At 55.1% G+C, this 18,887-nt stretch overlaps 4 protein-coding genes across 4 annotated transcripts; all 4 read right to left on the bottom strand.

Annotated features, from left to right (window-relative positions):
- Positions 1 to 387: 387 nt before the first annotated feature.
- On the bottom strand, positions 388 to 3,127 carry MYCGRDRAFT_109341 (uncharacterized protein; the record flags this gene model as incomplete). Its single annotated transcript, XM_003851993.1, has 6 exons — positions 388 to 811; positions 865 to 900; positions 957 to 1,045; positions 1,102 to 1,325; positions 2,201 to 2,574; positions 2,720 to 3,127. The coding sequence occupies 6 exons, from the start codon at positions 3,112 to 3,114 to the stop codon at positions 388 to 390; spliced, it is 1,542 nt and encodes a 513-aa protein (XP_003852041.1).
- Positions 3,128 to 4,599: 1,472 nt separating this feature from the next.
- On the bottom strand, positions 4,600 to 4,992 carry MYCGRDRAFT_42054 (uncharacterized protein; the record flags this gene model as incomplete). The annotated part of the gene is made up of 1 exon (XM_003851992.1): positions 4,600 to 4,992. A coding segment is annotated over one exon (393 nt), but the record flags the coding sequence as incomplete, so codon positions are not given.
- Positions 4,993 to 12,168: 7,176 nt separating this feature from the next.
- MYCGRDRAFT_92966 (uncharacterized protein) lies at positions 12,169 to 14,544 on the bottom strand (the record flags this gene model as incomplete). Its single annotated transcript, XM_003851991.1, has 1 exon — positions 12,169 to 14,544. One exon carries the CDS (start codon positions 14,542 to 14,544, stop codon positions 12,169 to 12,171), a length of 2,376 nt encoding a protein of 791 aa, XP_003852039.1.
- A 1,567-nt stretch (positions 14,545 to 16,111) lies between these two features.
- Positions 16,112 to 17,291, bottom strand: MYCGRDRAFT_104342 (uncharacterized protein; the record flags this gene model as incomplete). The annotated part of the gene is made up of 3 exons (XM_003851990.1): positions 16,112 to 16,573; positions 16,629 to 16,921; positions 16,986 to 17,291. Coding segments are annotated over 3 exons (1,044 nt in total), but the record flags the coding sequence as incomplete, so codon positions are not given.
- Between the last annotated feature and the right edge of the window lie 1,596 nt (positions 17,292 to 18,887).

The following is an 18,887-nucleotide window of genomic DNA, read 5'->3' as shown; positions in this document are numbered from 1 at the left end:
ATCGACAGGATCCTATGATAGCATAGACTCTCGACAGCGGGGATCGAAGAAAGAGCAAGAAAAGATGTTGTCATCTCCAGATTGACGATCGTCGAGATTGAGACAGCGATGGGAACATGGAGAGAAAAAGCTTTACGTGCTACACTGTGGCGGCCAACGTCATAAAGATCACAACAGCGAGCTGAACGCCCTGCAGGAATGGGGTGGCTCACTCGAGTTGAGTACCTTGCCTCTGGAAACTTTGATCAAAGCACAGATGGAACCGGAGGTCAATTCGACCTTCCACACATGCTTCTTCGGCTTCGGCCATCATTAGGGGTACCTCGGCCTTGAATGGTCATGATCATCTGCCACAAGGTATTTACATTTTCTATTTCCTTCTCTTCCTCACAGCAACCCCTTACACCCATTGTTATCCGAACACCTCAGATAAGCACTCATACTATGCAACAAATCCACCTCTTTAACCTGCCTCTCCGAGTACCCTCCCCGACCATTCTTCAAGAAACAATTCCTACCAAACTTCTCAATCGGGACCGTCAAATTCGCGTAATACGTGACAGCCAAACACGGCGGCTGTCCGGGCTCGTCGAACTTGTCGCATTTATCTAGGCAGTCCTCGATGGTATAGGTTATCTCTCGCTCGCCGAGGTTGACGATGGTGACGTTGGGCCGGGTGACGAAGGCGCTGCCGGCGAGGTATTGCTTGAAGCATTCAGTTTTGTAGACGGCGTTGTTGTGGCTGAAGACGACCTCGGGCCCGGAAGCGGTGCAGTTGAATGCTGCTAGGCCGGTGATGCCGGATGTTACGCTGGGAACAAGGAGTCAGTGGATGAGGAATTTGGGAGTGCGAGATACACGTACGGTGAAGTGTCGGCCGAGCTGGTCGATGTTACCGCACTGGAATCTGTAGGTCAGTCGGCTGGCCATGTGTTGCCTAAACGACTTTTACGTACGGCGTCGTGGTGGTAGTAGGCTCTCTGCTCTTCTCGCTCTTATTCAAACCCACTCCTAGCCCAGCTCCAAGCGCAACTCCGAGAACAACCTGCACCGCAGCCAAACCGACCCAGAGCCACTTCCTGGACTTTCGCTTGGACGAACCGCTCGACACTTGATCAACGACACTTCGCGGGCCTTTCTCTCCTTGTACGTCATGTTCGTGATCGTGTACAGGAATGGGCGAGATTCCGGACCGCTTTGCTTGACGACCTCTGGATCTTGCGAGTAGTCCGGTGCGTGAATCGGACCGTGGTCTCCGTGAGGCGGCACTACTTCCTGCGCATCGTTCTCCGGTCGATAGAAGTCTGCAGGAGCCATGACCGAAGCTCGCAGGGAAAGTAGAGCAAGGATGAGTTTCGTTTCGTTTCCACAAGACAGCAACGCAATTACGCAGGGTGAGGAGAGGAGCACAACCTCCGACAACACAACGAGATGCCGCCCACCTCATCTACCTTATACATAATCAAAGTCCGTGTAACACGCCCATCCCTTCGGCACCGGTGTACATGCGCGACCTGGCGAAACGTGGCAGCTGATTGGGCACAAGTCCGCCGATCGCATAGCCCGCGAATCCTTCGAGATTCGGAACGTGCATATGGGTGATAGCGTCGGGTAGGGCTATGTCTGCAACGTGCTGTGGCCGTGCTTTCTGGCAGGTTCCTGCATGTTGCTGGAAGTATTTCTCCGCGACTGAGCTGGTATTGTTGGCATGCACGGCGTCTTGAGGGTGGGAATGTTGGAAGTGCGGGAGGAAGAGGAGGAAGAGGAGAGGTGAAGTCTGAGGAGGAAGCAAGTGAGAGGGGTCTGCAATTTCCTGATGCGGAAGAGAGTGTGTTCCATGAAACGGTGAAGGAGAGGTGAACTTCACCTCGTTTGGACCTCTTGTTGTTGATTTCTGGCTGACCTAAAATCGTCCAACTTAGTAACCAGTGTCGCCCGATCTGAGGAAGCTTGCGCTCGTCGTTTCAAGGTGGTACTTTCTCGGGACTGCAACAGTGAAGTCGCAAAGCCGAAGACTATTTCAACAGCACGGCAGGAAGGCATACTGTACAGAGAGCAGCGGTTCCTCGTCTTCGTGAGCTGCAAGATCGGGCCGTCATTAGCATCTAAGAAGGTACTTCTCTCCTGCCATCCATATCTTCAGCTGGGCTTCAAGCCTGTCCCTTGCACCCATTTCTGTCCAAACACCTCCTATACGCACTCATCGTATGATCCCAATCAACCTCCTTATCCCTGCCACCACCATCTGCGCGGTCGTTCTTCAAGAAGCAATTGCCGCCCCACGCATGGACAGGAAAGTCCAAGTTCGCATAGTACGTTACTGCCCGGCATGGCGGCTGGCCATTTGCTTGGAATTGATCACATCTGTCGAGACACTCTTCGAGAGAATAGACTGTATGACTGCCAGGGAGATTGAAAACCGTAACGTTTGGGTCGTAGTAGGATTTGCGGCCGACGGCGTATTGGATGTAGCAGTCGGCGATGTATATTGTGCTGTTGGAGCTGCGGATCGCGGTGGAGTCTGCGCAGCTGAATTCAGCGAGGCCTGTGGTGCCGGAGGTTACGCTGGAGAGGCTGATGTTAGTTGGCAGGTCTTATTGCGAATGAATGAGGAAGGTAAGCGTACGGCCTGGTGTCGCTTGTGGGAACACTGCTGGTGTTCGTACTATAGGACCATCCATCAGTCGACCCGCCTCGTTGTGAACTAGGATCTACTCACGGGCTGGTGTCGTTTCCGACGCTGGTGTCGTTTCCGACGCTGGTGTCGTTCCCGAGACTGCTGCTCCCGCTGCCACTGTTGTCCTTGTCGCTACTCTTGCCCAGCGTCAAGCCGAGACCTGCTCCGAGTCCAACTGCCAGAGCGACGAGCAACGCTCCTATGCCGATCCATATCCATTTTCTAGACTTCTTCGTCGTTGCAACTGGCGCACTGTGAGGGCTCTTCTCTCGCGGGAAATCGTTATCGTGGTCAGAGGCGGGCAAAGGAAAGTATCCTGGACGGTTGTACGAGACTGCTGGGCCGATCTGCTTGACGACTTCCGGACCTTGCGAATCGTTGGGTACATAGATGGCGTCGTTGCGATGAGGCACCACTTCCGGCGCATCGTGGTCCATGATTGAACCTATGGAATGAGTACAATGCGGATCTCGATTTCCCACGAGGTAGAGGTAGAGAGGACGAGCACTAGATAGAACGAGTACAAGCGGGAGGGGCGTCACCTATGACATTGCATCCTCATGCAGCACAGATATCGCTTCGGGACCGGTGTGCAGCACGGCTGATCATGCCTTCTGCTTGATTGGGATCCATGTTGGCGGGCGCAGGAATCCTTCGAGATTGAAGATGCGCCGTGTCGGGCTGTGTGGGCGCCTGGTGCGAAGGAAGCATGTACTCTGCTTGTACGCGGTGGGGGCCGTGAACATGTCGATACATGGCCTCGGTATATTGATAGCTGCGCTGCGCCGCGCCTTGACGACATCGTCTCCGCGATGTTGCGTGCAGGAGAGTGAGATGGTCGTCAAGAGAAGTGAGAGGTGCACTGACCGGATTCGGAAGAAGGTTTGGCCGGGAGTTCTTGTGCCCACAAAATCTGGAGGAGATGCGGAACCTCACCTTCTTCATCACATCCTAATGGGGCCTCTCATCAGCAGACAGAAGCAATGTCCGTCGAGCTTCCAGTCCGCGATGTCAGGATATCGCTCCCCTAGGCGCCGTGGTGGCCCTGCTTCTTCGATGGCGAAGATGCCACGTCTCCAATGGCAGCTTACAGGCCATGAAGCAACCGTGTGGGCGTCTTGTCGTTCACAAGAATCGTTGAGCCTTCTAGGACATCTGAAGCTTGAAGAGATCTGACAATCATGCTACCGCGATACATATGAAATCCTCCCGAGCTCCACCAATCTCACTCAGAACAAAAGAAACTACGAATCCTCCTTCTTCGAAGGATCCTCCTCCTTATGCGGCCTCTTCTGCTTCCTCGAGCCAATGATACCACCTTTGCTCCCTCTCCCACTCACACCGCTTCCGCTGCCGCTGCGTCCACGGTTCGCACTTCCACCTGTCCGACTTCCTCCGCTTCCACTTCCAGTCTCACTCTTACCCGCAGCTCCAGCTTGTGCGCCTCCTCCTTCCTTGGCGAATCTCCCTCGAGGCTTGAATCTCTCCTCTTCCGCCACTGGCGACTGCGCTCTCCGGATATCTGGCAATGGCTCGGCAGCGGCTCCTGCAGCCGGGGCATGAACCGAACCATACAAGCCTCCGAGAGAGGGCGACGGAGCTGGAGCCGGAGCCTGTATCGATCGTGAACCAGTCTGTGAATTCAGAGGCGGAAGTGCGACCTGCCCTGTTGGAAGTGATCCCGCTCTACTTGGTGCTGTCTGTGCGTTTGGCGGAGCTGCAGTTATCGCCGGCGTCGACGAGAGCACGCTTGCTTGTGGGCCTGTCGCTGCAGACTTCTTAGGAAGTGCCAACCCCCCTTTGGCATTCGGACCATACCACTTCGCCCAGTCAGCGGGCATACCTGTTGAAGCGAACGGCGCATTCACAGGCGGAAGCGCGGCCTGTCCGGTGGGAAGAGAGCCTGTTCTACCCTGGCCTGTCGGTACGTTTGGAGAAGGAGCAGGTTTCTGCGGCGCAGGTGAGGTCACGCTTCCGTGTTGGGTGGCCGCTGCAAGTTTTGGAGGAAGTGCCAGGCGCGGCACAGCATTCGGTCCGGACCATGTTGCTGAAGTAGGGACTGCCTCCATAGGTTCTGGGACGATCGGTACGGACCATGTTGATGAAGTAGGGACTGCCTCCATAGGTTGTGGAGCGATCGGTACATCCACAGGCGGAAGCGCGAGCTGTCCTGTGGGAAGCGCCATCTGCCCTGTGGGAAGAGACACAGCATTTGGTTCGAACCATGTTGATGAAGTAGGGACTGCCTCCATAGGTTGTGGAGCGATCGGTACATTCGGAGGCGGGAACGCGAGCTGTCCTGTGGGAAGCGCCATCTGCCCTGCGGGAAGAGAGCCTGTGCTACTCGGGCCTGTCAGTACGTTTGCAGGAGGCATAGGTTTCTGCGGCGCAGGTGAGATTGCATTTGCTCGTGGAGCGCTCTGTGCATCCAGAACTGGGGCTTTCGTTTGTCCCAAAGGGAAAAGTCCACGTCTCTCCGGACCTGCTGGTCTGCCTAGAAGTGAGTCGGGACCACCGGCGGGCGTTGGGGTGTTGAACGTCATTGTCGAGGGCTGTGGCGACGATGTCGGGCGAGTGCTGCTCTCTCCGTTCTGCCGATGTCCTGGAGGGTGAGGCGCAGAAGAGAAGTCAAAATGTGGAAGACTCTGACGCCGACTGTCGACGGGAACGTCCGACTGCCCTTGCGAATCTGATGAAACGACCGAGTTCGGGACCGAAGCGTTTCTTCCTTGGGAGGCGGCAGGCATTGGTTTTCGCGTTGGTGGAGGAGGATCGTGGCCACCATTGTCGCCGTCACTGTCGCCGCCTTTCTTGCCGTCATCGTCAAACTCGCCAGTGTCGGCCTCGCCATTGCCGGTCCCACTGCTGTAGTCGCTATCACTGACATTACCAACCTCCGGCGGTTCTTCATCCAGTTTCCGAAGGATCTCTCGCAACTTTCTGGCCGCTTCATCTGACTTCTGCTTTTCCTTTTCGACCCGATCTCTCTCATCGCCGCCTTCGGGCATTGGTCTCTGCTCGCGGAAGCCTCCGGTGTGGTTCTTGTGCCTCTGGTCGACTTGGGTCGCTTGCAGCTTCTTCTTCCTGAGTTCCGCAACGTCACTCGCTACGCTCCAGTTGTCATTAGAGCTGGGTCCACCATGGGGGGTGCTGGTACCGGTGTCATTCGGACTCGTTGGAAGTGGAACAGCCGTCGGGTCCTGAGCGGGTGCTTCGGCTTCGTCGCTCTTCTCTTGGCTGACCTTGACGTCCTGCTCGTCGTCGGCGATCGGGACTGGAGCTTGCTGATCCGGAGCTACAGGAGGCGACAATGGGCCCTTCGTGGCTTCTTTACCGCCGACACCGAGATTTTTGAGGAGGTCGTCGATCTCTGGTACATCGTTGGGGGCCACAGGTGTCTCATTCTCGTCATCGGAATCGCGCGAATCATCTTTGTCCGACTGCCCGTCTGCCGACTCGTCTGAGGAGTCGTTGCCCTTGATCGCGTAATCCCTAAGAGATCTGTCCTCTGGTTCAAAGACTGGAGCACTTGGAGGTTGCTTCAATGGAACATCCGAAGGTGGTGAGGGAGCCTTCTCTGCTTCTCTATTGCTATCCGGCTCTAGATCGACAGGGTTGTCGGCATTCGATCCGGCCTCTGTGGCTTTATCACCACCAGGCTGCTTCTGCCCGGACGATGTGGCAGGTTTTGGTGCAGCTCCTCCTGCTTGCGGTGTTCCGGCGATGTCTTTCGGATTCGCGGCTTTACCTTGGTCTGGCTTGTCGTCTTCAGGATCATCTTCACTATCGTCATCATCAGGACGCCAGTCTGGCGTCGATTCAAGACGATTTTGAAGATTCTGGATCACTCGCTCCAGTCGCGCAATCTTATCTTTCAATCGCTTGACCTCAGCCTTCTCCTTCGCAAGCTCATCGATATACTTCTGGCATGGATTGCGAGCCGGGGTCCCGTTCTCTTCCAGGACGGCCTTTGCGTTGTTCAACTTCTTCGCACTCTGCAGGTCCTTCTCGAGCTGGGAAATCCTCTTCAATGCCTGGCTCAACTCGATCTCAAGTGTGGTCCTGGACTTGACTCCTCCGCCAGGTGTTGTGGTTGGTGCGGGGTTGTTGTCATCTTCGAGCTGCTTCTTGAGTTGAACTTTCTCGGCTTCACACGTTTTAAGAGCTGCTTCCTTGGCATTCAGCGCCTCCTTGTCCGCTGTCAGGCTGGCTAATCGTGCGTTGTTGGCAGACTTGGCCTTCTCATTGGCAGTCTTGACCTTCTCATTGGCAGTCTTGACCTTCTCATTGAGATCCACGATCTCAACTTTACACTTTGCGAGAGCTATTTCCTTAGCATTGAGCGCGTCCTTGACCGCTGTTAGGCTCTCTTGAAGTGCGGCTGAGGCAGTCTTGAGCTCCTCTCGAAGGGTGACAAGCTCTTTCTCTGCTGTCTTGCGGGCTCCTTCCGCGGCTACGAGATCGGCGATTACCTTTTCTTTGGCGGTCTGGTTAGTGGTCAGATCAGAGCCAGCAGTCGCCAGCTGGCCCTTCAACTTCTCAACCTCCTCTCTGGCAGCGTCGCGCTCTTTCGTGGTCGAGTCGAGTTTGTCTTGCAACTCCTTCGCAGCTTTCTCGGTCTCCTCCTTCAGCTCGCCCAGCTCCTTCTCCAGACGATCCACCTTTTCCTCCAAGAAGTTCCGCGAACGGGTCTTATCCCATTTTGCGCGTCCCCCCTGGTCATCGAGAGTCTTGGCCTTCTTCGAAGCCTTTGCTTCCGCAAGCTGGGCTGTGAGGCTCTCGACCTCCCTCTCCGCTGCAGCAAGCTTGATCTTCTCGTCCTTGCAGGGATCTTCTTCGGTTTGAGTCTGCTTCTGATCGGTCTCAGGTTTGGCCTCAGCGCTCTTCTTCGCCGCCAGCTCAGCCTTGGCAGTCTCCAGCTCTGCCGTCAGTCTATCAACTTCAGCCTTCGCGGTCGCGAGATCGGCCTTTACTTCTTTGCAGGGATCCACCTTGACCTCGGGCTTGGTGCTATCAGGTTTCTTGAGAGCACCTTTACCAAACCCAGAGGGCTTTCGGAGTGGTTGAAATGCGCCATTGTTGTCGAAGAATAAGTCGTCGATTTTTTCATCCTCTGCGTCGCTCTTCTCACCCCGCGATAGATGCTCCACCTTGTGTTTGAGCTTCTTGTTCTCCTTCGTCAATTCCCGGTTCTCATCCATCGTCTGGTTCACGTCGAGTTTATGTTCAGTTTGCAGGTCGTCCCAGACATGTGGAGGGTAAAATTGACCAGCGGTCGTTTGGGCCGCTTTTCGAAGTCTCTCTTCCACATTTCTCAGCTTCTCCATCCTCTTGACATCCTGTCGCGATTCCTCGAGAGCATCTTTCCATTCCTTGCAAGGGTCGGCGTCGCCGTCCGGTTCGGGTCCGAGTCCGCCCTCCTTCGACTTGCTCGCCGAACCGTCTTTGACAAGCTGGTCTGGCTTGGTCAGCAGCTTCTCGAGTCTCTGGATCTCGGCTTCGAGCGTAACGATCTTCTTTTGCGCTGCTTGAAGCTCTTCTTTGACTTCCTTGCAAGGATCCTCATTGTTTCCGGATCCGGTCTCCTTCGACTTTCTTGACGGCGAATTGCTCGCCCAGGCTTGTTCGGCAGAGAGGACTGCCTCGTCCACAAGCTTCTTCTGGTCTTCAAGCTCCTCTTGGAGCGCTGCCTTCTCCTTCTGCGATGCTTGGAGCTCGTCTTTCACTTCCTTACAAGGATCCTCATTGTTTCCAGATCCGGCCTCCTTCGACTTTCTTGACGGCGAATTGCTCGCCCAGGCTTGTTCGGCAGAGAGGACTGCTTCGTCCACAAGCTTCTTCTGGCTTTCAATCTCTTCTTGGAGCTTTTGATTCTGCTGTGTGAGCTGTTCGACATCTTTCTTCGTGTCCTTGTCAGAATTGCCGGCCGACTCAGATTCCTGGGCAGCTTGGTCGATCTCAGAGGAGCCGAAGACATTGTCAGTCTCAGATTTGCCTTGGGTCTTCGAGCGCTGCGACGGATTTTCGAGCTTAGCTTTGAGCTCCTCAATCTGCTTTGCGAGGTTTTTGTTCTCAATCATCTTCTGATTCGCATCGGACTCGTAGCTTTCCTGCAGCTTTTGCAGAGCTTCTTTGGCGCCGACGTTGAGGGCAGCTTCCGCTGCGTTGCATCTTTTCAAAGCTGCCGTTTCCTTCCCCCTCAGAGTCTTGATCTTCCCCTGCGCTGCTTGGAGCTCTTTCTTCACTTCCTTGCAAGGGTCATCGTCTTTGTCGGGAGGCGGTGAGCGGGCGTTGCTCAGGGCCTGGTTCACGGACTCAAGTTCTTTGATCCTCTCATGAGCTCTTCCAAGCTCGCGGACCAACCGCATACTGCTTTCTGCGATGACGCCGCCTTGCATTGCGAGATGGGGTGCTGCTTGTACATTCAGAGCCGGACCCAAGGGATTGGCATTGTTCTGGGCTGCTCTCAGGCTTCTGTTCGTCTCCCTTAGACTAGCATTCTCAGTCGCGAACCATCTTGCGTCCTTGTCCTCGCTGAATTTAGCACTGTTCAGGTCGAGGAGTTCCTTGTACGATGGCACTGGAGGCTGGCGGGTTGTAGAGCCCTGGCTCTTGAGAGCTGCGTTCTCCACTTCGAGCTCAAGGAGAAGAGTCTGTAGACGGCCAATCTTCGCATGTGCTGCTCGAAGATCCGCTCTCACTTCTGCACAAGGGTCATCTTCCTTATCACCGGCCGGGACTTCGTCGTCTGTGTGATCGCTTTCCTGAGATTGCGCTCCTAATGGTCCAGGATGCCATAGAGAAAGCTTGGAAGATACGTCGCGAGACTTCTGCAAGGACATCTTTGCCCTGTCGCAGTCCTCCCTTGTCCGTTCGACATCAGGTCTCCCTCCCCGGTTACCGGCGTTTCCTGGAGCCTTGTCCTTTGCCTTCTCGCGCCGTGTTATAGCATCCTTCAGCGCCTGCTCCAAGTACGGGATATGCTCGACAAGGCGAGTACGAAGTCGTTGCTGATCTCTCATCACCTCACCTATCTCTTCTCGCGAATACGGGCATTGATCATGTTCCCTGTTTTGGGTTCCACCGTCCGAAGATGCCGCTCGATCACCCTCAGTCGGTCGCTGATTGGCTTCCAGCTCAGCTACACGGGCCTGAAGCTTAGCTTCACGAGCCTGAAGGCGGGCAATTTCATGTTCCTCTCGCCTCTCTGCGGGGGTAAATTCTGCGGCGTGAGGGCTTGCCTTCGTGGAGTTGGCCGTGTCGTTGTTCTGTCTCGAGAGCTGCTCCTCGACCTTGGCGAGTTTTTCCTCTGCCGCCTTCTTGGACTCCCCTGCCTTTCTCTTGGACTCCAAGGCCTCCTTAAAGCCGATCATTGTCTCCGATCGTTTCTCGTTGCTCGCTCTCAGTTCAGCCTTTGTCTCCGCTACTTTCTCCTGGCTGGCTTTCAGTTCATTCCGCAGCTTAGCCAGCTGGTCCAGGTCAGAGTCTGTCGCAGTGCTGCTCGGTAGCCCCGGTAGCCATTGCGTCAAGGGCTTCAGCGAGATCCAGCTCGAATGACTGCTTTGATTATTGGTCGACTGTGAGTCTTGTGCGTTGGCCGAGGAAGACTCGACTGTGGCTCCGTCAGCGCCGTTCTCGGAGAGTTCAGCATCATGGCCAGTAGCATCTCCGGCAATGTCGCCAACGGGCGATGTAGCATGGTCATCATCTTCAGTAAGAGCAACAGCATCGTCTCCGTCTCCTCCTGTTCCAGCATTATCGCCTTCGGGAGCTCCAGCATGGTCGTCATTCTCAGGTGGTCTGATATCGTCGCTCTCGAGCGGTCCAACGCTGCCGTCATCAGGAGGTACAGCTCCATCCGTTTCGGGAGCTTCGACGCCCACGTCTTCTGCGGGTCTAGCCTCATGGTCATCTTCGGGAGGTCCAGCATCGTTGTTGTCCGCAGATGGCCCAGTATCACCGTCTCCAGACGACGAATCGCCATCGCTGTCGGGAAACTCATCTTCTGGAGGCAGGCCGTCGTTGTTTTTACCATCATCGCCATTATCACCGCCACCACCGCCGCCGTCATCGTTTCCGCCGCCATCTCCGCCAGGTGGAGGTGCGGGAGGATCGTGATTGGTATTGCCGTCGAAGCAAGTCCAAAGAACCAAAGCAATGAGCAAAGCGACCACCAACACCAGCCCCATGAACCCAAGTATCCACCACATCCTCGACTCCCAGTCCATTGGCGTAGTCGACAGGGTTTTCTGGGAAGCATCCACGAGCCTTTGAGTGCTCGTGGTCTGCGAGTCGACGAACTTCACCTCCGGCAGCTTTTTGAACACCGTCGGCCCACACTTGTCGATCGTTTGCGTCTCCGTCTCAAACTCAGTGAGCTCGATAAACTTGGTGATTTTGCAAATCTCCGTCTCCGTCACCATCGTCGCTTCGACGGGAAGAAGCGATTCCGTCGGTTGGATTGTGCCATTGACGGCATGGTTGTGCGGTTGCACTTCTGGAAGGTGTTCCCAGAAATATGCGCCGATTAAGTGGACGACGTAGATCACGCCAGGTACGGCGAAGTTTTCGACCGCTTGCTCGATGTAGATCGTGGCAGGTACGGCGAAGTTGTCGGCCACTTGATCGAGGAGTTGGTCCATGTGGACGCAGTCCTCTCCTTGGTAAGTCGGGGTACCGTCAGTTTAGGGCGAAGTTGTGAGACAAGCCTATGCTGGCCAGGAGGAGTTTCTCGAGTGCTGTCGCTTCCGCGCCTACGCAGGAGGACGGAGGTGGACTGTTGTGTATGCACTTGTTTGCGGAAGCAAAGGGACGGATCCGGCGATTGCTTCGTGAGGACGAATTGGGAACAAAGGATGTAGCGAAAATCGTTGCTTTGGCCGAACTTGACAATAAAAGAAAAGACGAGAGGGAGGTCTACAACTGATGCATTGAAGATAACAGTACTCGAGAGGTTCTGCTGTAATTGTTCCTATTGTCTAAGTTCTCTTCAATGATGAAGCACACTGTTTGCCTTCGGCAGTTGACGGGAGGTGGCAGATAAGATGGCAAACGGCGAGAAGGACGGCAAAACCTTGGTCACAGCATGGGAAGAGATGAGAGTTGGACATGATGAGGAATATTGTTGTAAGCAGCAAGTGTGGTCAATTCATTCACTTACGTACGGTCGAATTTCAAACTCAAATCTATGCTTCCCGCCTCGCAATGCTTCAATCTTCGTGTGGAGACATCTTGCGACTCGTGTTCTCTCAGAATCATCATGAGAACAATCTTGAAGTTCTGTTGTAGATTGCTTATCGAACGTCCATCCTTCCGTTCGACAGAAATCCCTCCCATCGTACACCGATTTGGGTGCTAACAAGCCCTGATACCGCATATGTCCTCCCTTTGTCATAATTCCTCATTGATCGTCCATCCTTCCGATCTTCCCTTTGTTCCCCCAAGAGTCCGGAACTCTTTCCATGTCCTCCCTTTGTTCCCACATCCTGCTCCTACTTCTTGAAACCAGGCGGCGCATATCTCGATGCGCCCATACCTTCCCCATGCCGCCGCTGCTGTTGACCTGTAGGCCCTCTACTAGCCGGTGACGACTGCGGTGGAGGACGACGACCGCTTTGCGTGTTGCGTGGACCCGCTGGAATGGTCACTGGTGCGGTCGGAGGTGAGGAAGGTCGTGGAGAAGTCGGAGATTGATCTGCTCGTGGACCGCTCGGTGAATCCAGAACTGGGGCTTTCATTTGTCCCGGAGGAGGGAATCCACGTTTTCCAGGACCTATTGGTGTATTTGGGGGAGGGTCCGGGCCCTTTGGTGTCGATGCTGGAGAGACTGAGGTGCAGACTGAGCTATGAGTGTCCGCGTCGTGACGCCGTCGCTGAATTGGATCTCGAGGTCCAGGGAGAGCGACTGCAGGTGGCTCGATGTTATATTCTTGCAGTTCTTGACGTGTCTGCGAGAATGTAGCGCCCACTGCGTCGGAGGCGTGATCTTCACCTCGATAGCTCTCGAGATCGTGCTTTACACAATTCTCCAAACGCTGGATCTTGCCTTCAAGTTCGGTGATGTATTCGCCTTTCTGTTTGAGCTCTGCGTGAAGCGGCCGATTGTAGCGTCTCCCACCTCTCTCACGCTTGTGCTCGTCCTCAGTTTGGGTGGCTTGTTCTGTAACCTCCTTTGCTTGCACAGAAAAAGCCTCTTCGGGTTTCTGATTTGCGCTCTCGTCCGATTTATCCTGCGCAGTCACGCGGTCAAGCTTAGTTGACAGTTCCTCAATTTGTTGCTTGAGCTGCTCGACATGCTGCTCGTGCTGCTGCTTCATCCGATTCGCCTCGCTGAGTCGGAACAGGTAGCCAGTCTCGGGGTCGTGGACTTCATCGTGAAGCTCGGCACTGTGTGCCTTCTCAGAAGCGAGTTCCTCGCGCAAGACTCTGGTGGTATCTTCCAGCGCATCCTTCTCCCTGTGCAGTGCCTTACTGCGACCTTTTCCACCTCTGGCGAGACGTTTCGACTCACCGGGGACCTCGAAGCCCTCAATCGATTGTGCGTGGAGCGCTTCTCCTGCGATTTCTTGCAAGTGCGCAAAACGAAACTTTCTTGCAGCGCGGTCTGCTTCCTGCGTCATGCGTTCACGAGTGGCGCTTGCTTGCAGCTCAGCCTGCGCAGTGATACCGTTGATCTTCTTCTCCATGAGGTCGTTCTGCGTTTTCTTTGCAGCACATGCTCGAGAGAGGATGGTCTTGCAATACCAACGCCGTGCCAGCTTAGAGACGAGCTTCAGCCCTTTCTGAGCGGTCAACGCTGTAACGAGCATCTTGCGGTCTTCTCTAAGCGTCTGCTTCTCCATGATCAGCTGGTCGTATTCTTCCGCGCAGTCTTTGACAGCTTCTGCGAGTTCTTCTTCGGCTTCGGCGAGTGCCTCCTTCAACGCCTCCACTTCCTTTTGATGGCGTGCAGTATCTTCTTGCCGGGCCAAGGTGTGAAGCATTCTCTCGTTTTCTTGGGCAAGGGTGGCCTTTGCGGCACGTTCTGAGCAATCCTTCTCGGCCTGCTGGAGCTTGCGATTGCTCTCTTGCTCGGCCGAGCGATTTGTCTCCTCACGAGCTTTGTTTTCTTGCTTGAGCTTGTTCACTTCACGTTCGTGGCTTGTGGATTCTTCTTGAAGAGCCGCGAGTTTCTTAGCAAAGTCTGTCTGGGCGCGCTGGAGCTGAGATTGGCTCTCTTGCTGCACCGAGAGAACTTTGCTCTCGAGATTCTGGTTCTCTTGCTGAAGTGCCTTCACCTTGCGCTCTAGTAGGACGCGTTGCGCATCTTGGGTCTCTAGCTTGTCTTTCACTCGGAGCACAATGAGACCTGGAAGCATTTCGGATCGCTGCTTCTTCTCCTTCTTCTCACTGCTTTTTGCGGTCTTGTTGTTGCTGGCAGCGGCATGGATGGCCTTGCTGGGAGCGGTATCGTAGCTTGCAGCGGCAAAGGTGGCCTTGCTGCGCGCGGAAAGAGAGATGGACAACGCGAGGAGTGCGAGAAGGGCGAACAGGAGGGCGAAAGGGAGGCAGCTAGCCCCGCGTGGCTCGAATTCGCCGATGGTGGTGGTGGGCGGTGGGCGAATGACCTGGAGAATTCTGACAATCTCGACTTGTTGTGTCGGAGTGGGGGCGGGTAGTTGGTTGGCGAAGTGTCCGAGTGCAGATCCGATGTCAACCGCAGGGTTCCTAGGCGCAAGGCTGTGCGCATGTTGCGGAAGTGCTTGGGACAGGACGACGATGTCAGAAGATGGGAAGAGGTAATCAACGAAGGCTTGCTTGATTTTGCGTGTGAGTGGGGCAGCGATGTGCGCAAGGCACATCAAGGCGGAACCTCCTGTGGCGGCCATGTCGGCGGAGCTGCGTGGTCGTGTGCGGAGAATTGGTGGAGATATGGTCGTATGCGGAAGATCGGTTGTGCTGCCGATGTTGGGGTGTTAAGAAAGGAAAAGTTGGTGTCTCGAAGTTGGAGCAAACGAAAAGAAGAGGGAGGGATTGCTCGGGCACACGTCGGGCGCCGTGCGTCGCGCGGGCCGTCAAGCGTGCGTTGAAAGCTGCACTAGCAGGGATTGTGTCTTGGCAATCGAAGTGAATGAGTTTCTCCTGGTGACAATGTCGAAAAGCACACCGGCGCAATCACCATGCATCCCAAAATCGCGGTGAAGAAGTGCCTGTCGGAGTTCCGTAGAATGTCGGCAAGACAATCAAAATATCCCCCTTGGGTCCGGGCGTCTTTGTGACTTCTGACAAAGAAGTGTACGGATGCGAAATCCTCGGCAACAAGATCTCCTGGTAAGTCAAAGCCACCGGCGAGGTGTTGGGATCCAGTTGAAATGTAGTATGTGTATAATCCCGAAGTGTACTGGACTCACTTCTGATCGCAGTTTTCGTCTTGCCAGATTTGAAGTTCCCACCTAGAAAGGAAAGGGTATATCGTCAGCGAATGTCGCAGACAAGTTCGAACGACAAAGACCACCCGTCCAAGACAATCTCGGACCTCGCAGGTCTTCTGCACTTCGGTCTCTAAACCTGCGAAGCAAAGTGTGTATAGTCAGCGGATATCATAGACAGTTTGGAATGGACAAAGTCACAAAGACCCAGCGTTGTCTGAGACACAAATCGGCTCTTGCGACCAAGAAACCGAAATGTAGAAGGCCTGCATGGTCCGAGATTTGTCTCGGGCGCCCTCTTCCATTCCAAAATGTCTCCGACACTCGCTGACGTCGTACGCTTTGCTTTCCAGGCATCTTGCAAGATATCTTGTGAGACTTCGTTCAGCGTTTCCTTGCAGCTCGAGCGTCCACAGGTCCTAGTGCGTCACTGCTCGAAGTGAGACCGGAGCAAGATTGCGTGAGACAAGCCAGACACACACCGGCACAGCAAGGCGCAGAGACGAAGTCTGTGCGAACGAGCGGGGATCACCGCATTGGAATCTAGCAGAAATGAGGAGCCGCATGAAGAAGGCCAGCGGACAGAAGAGGAGAGACGAAAGCAAAACGGAAGGAGAAGAGGAGAAAGAGAAATTGCCGTGAGCGGAGCCGTCCAGCAACGAAGCGCAAGGAAAGGGGACTGTGACAAGAAAACAATATGTATAACTCTCATCGATCTGTAGCAGTCACAGCATACAAGCCCAACACTCAATAATCGAGCCGCCCTCAGAAAGCAGCCCAGAAACGCCAATTATGGGACCGACAAGGATGCCAGTGTCATCCTCCCTTCAGCCCGTCCCAACCCATCCCATCCAACCTGTTCATTGCAATCGTCTGTGTCCATCTCCATCTCTCTCTCCCCATCGCCTAGTCTTCCTTATGCCACCATCCACCATGCACCTCCGAGAATACCAACCAGCACCAACGCACTCAAAATACCCGCACCAGCGCGATCCGCTGTGGTGATCTCCTTGGGCGGGTTGACAATCGAGCTGCCGCCAGTACCAGCATTGGGGTCACCAACAGACGTACCACCAGTCTTGTTACCCACGGGTCCAGAAACACCATCGATCAACGTGCTCTGAATAGCCTCCAGCGCACTCATCTGCTGTCCAACACCGACATTGTTGTCGAATGTTCCGTCCCACCACTTGGAGCCGCAAATAGCCCCGTCGGTAGCGCTGGGCTGGCAAACCTTCGCGGCGGCGACGGCCGAGGTGCGGATGAGCGGCATGATGGTATCATGGGTCCAGGGCGCGACTTTGACAGTGGCAGCCATCCAGCGGGCGAGGTAGGCTTTGAAGGACTTCTGATCGAGGTTGCAGTTGCCGGACGGCTCGCAGGCGACTTCGTACATGATGTTGGTGGACTCGTAGAAGAAGATGCGGGCGGCGGAGTCGAGCATGCCTTGGACGCGGACGCGCCATTGGCCTTGCTTGTCGCCGGTGGTCTGGAGAATGATGTTAATGGGAGAGTGTGGAGGAAGGGAAAGACGAGATGCATACCTGATTCCACATGACGGCGGCTCCGAGGAGGTACACGCCGGCGTTGTATGACCATTGAATGTGGTTGAACTCGGTGCAATTGAGAGTGTCGTCCGAACCGTCGTAGACCTGGTAGGTGGGATTGATAAGCCCAACCGCGTACGACCAGTCCCAAGCCTTTTCTGCTTGTTCAAAGTATGTGTCGTTTCCAAGGTACATGCCCATGCGTGCAGCAAGGTTGAAGAAACATCCGTTGGAAATGGAGTTCTTGTAGTTGTAACCGTTGTTGAAGGTGAAGATCTGCCATCTCAGGCCTGTTCGCTGATGTATCAGCAGTGTCCGAAGGATGTCATACGATCTTGCAAACTCTAAACTTACCACCACCACATGTTGTATCATCCCAGCGAGGAATCTGAGAGTTGAGCACGGCCTGCGCCAGGTACAGCCATTGCGGCTGGTCGGCGGGCGGGTTGGGAAAGTTGACCTCCGCTGCGGACATGGCGGCCATACCCCAAAAGGCTTGATCATCGTTTCCGAGCGATTTGCTCTGATTGGGGGGCATGTAATTCTTGTCCGGTCCAACCTGGAACAGCATGGCCTCGGTGGTGACGGCATTGTAGGTGTCGTCGCCGGTGTAATACCAGTAATCGATGAGCGAGCCAAACATGGCTCCAGCGTTCCACCAGTAATATGGTTGTGGCAGCAGACCGGGCGCATTCGGCGACTCGTCTCCCTTGTACCAGGTCATCATGTTCTTTGCGATGGCGGCCGCGGCCTGTTTTGTTGACTCTTGATCGTCGAGGGTAAAGTCAATGGCGCTGGCGGAGCGCGCTGCCAGCAGGGCGCCGCCGAAGAGTGCGGCGAACTTCATTACGGCGGAAGTGAGGATCGTGTAGGGAATGCGATGGAGTGGTGATGTCTCTGCGATCGCTGTCGCGGGCGGAGGAGGAGGGTCGCGCAGTCGAAGTTCCGCGCGTCTGAACGGGGCGGAGTTGATGTGGAGAAAAGGGCGAGGAAGTCGGCAGTAGCGATCGAGGAGCGGTTCGATGGAGCGGCGCTGGGAAACGAGCGTGTATCGAGACCGTCGGGTGTGGGGAGGGTTGGTGGTAAGGATAGAGGGAGGCGTGGAGGAGTGGTGAAGGATGTTGGTGGTGGCGGGTTTCTGGTTGTCGGCATCGCAGCCAAGGTGTTTCTCAGGGACAAGGCGAATCAGAGAGATCCTGGCATGTTCACGTGACCTTGGTGGCGGACTGGTGTTTAGGGCAGGCAAAAGCTTGCACAAATGGTACTGAAATAGATCACAAATATATTGACACAACGCAGGTACCCCATGCTGTGTCTTCAATGATGATGCTGTTGTCAAGATGAGTTCCGCAGTCACCTGTCAGTGTCACAAAGCTACTCAGATGCTCAATGGGAAATGTCGACCGCTGAGTCGCTGTGCATCTTTCCGGCTTCTCGAACCGTCTCGTACCGTCGTATTCGGCCACGCGTTCACCCAGCCCTTGGCGAAGGAAGGAGGATGCGGATGAGAGGCATGATCACGGCACTGTGGCACAGAAGACGCGTTCATCAAGGTCAGTTCACATTGTCACGGTATGCTACTGTGAGCATTTCCCCAAATGTTGCTCGTGCTGTTTCGAGGAAGATGGTCCATCTCGCCTTGTTGCCTCGACCATATTCTTGCATGTGTTCAAGCCGCCTTCGTTCTCGCAAGTCATGAGCAATGCGCCTTGCTAGCGCTCTGTCTCTTGCCAAATGCCAATGCCGCTCTTGTACTTCATCGGCATCAGTGGTACCTGGCTCACAACTCGATTACCTGCGCCCAAGCCTCCATCTTCCGATCCGTCTCCTCCAACGCTGGGACAATGCCCTTGAACAGCTTTGCTGCAAACACCGGTGGGACAGCATTGCCGATTTGCTTGCGAACAGAGGTCACACCTCCATAGAACCGGTGGTCCGCGCTGAAGCCTTGCAGCTGAGCCAACTCTTGCAGATTGAAGTCTCGGCGACCGCTTGGGTGGTAGTTGTTCTTTGACTTGCCTCCGCCGCTGGTGATGCAGCCACGGAGCGGCTGGTCTGGGTCGAAGGCTGGCAGAGTGCGGCGCACAGCGTGTCCCATAAGTCCAGGCGGGTGACGAGGCACTTGGGCAAGGATGTCTCCGATTGTGACTGGAGCCTTGAGTCCGGGTGCCTCACCGTGAGTGATTTCTGGGAATGATGGGAGGGTCTGACCTGGGCATGCTGCGATGGTGATCACCCGCGGACGAGCCTGAGCGT

The sequence above is a fragment of the Zymoseptoria tritici genome, chromosome 5 (genome assembly GCF_000219625.1).
Source record: "Zymoseptoria tritici IPO323 chromosome 5, whole genome shotgun sequence".
Lineage (NCBI taxonomy): Eukaryota > Fungi > Ascomycota > Dothideomycetes > Mycosphaerellales > Mycosphaerellaceae > Zymoseptoria > Zymoseptoria tritici.
This window is presented reverse-complemented; position numbering and strand designations above follow the sequence as displayed.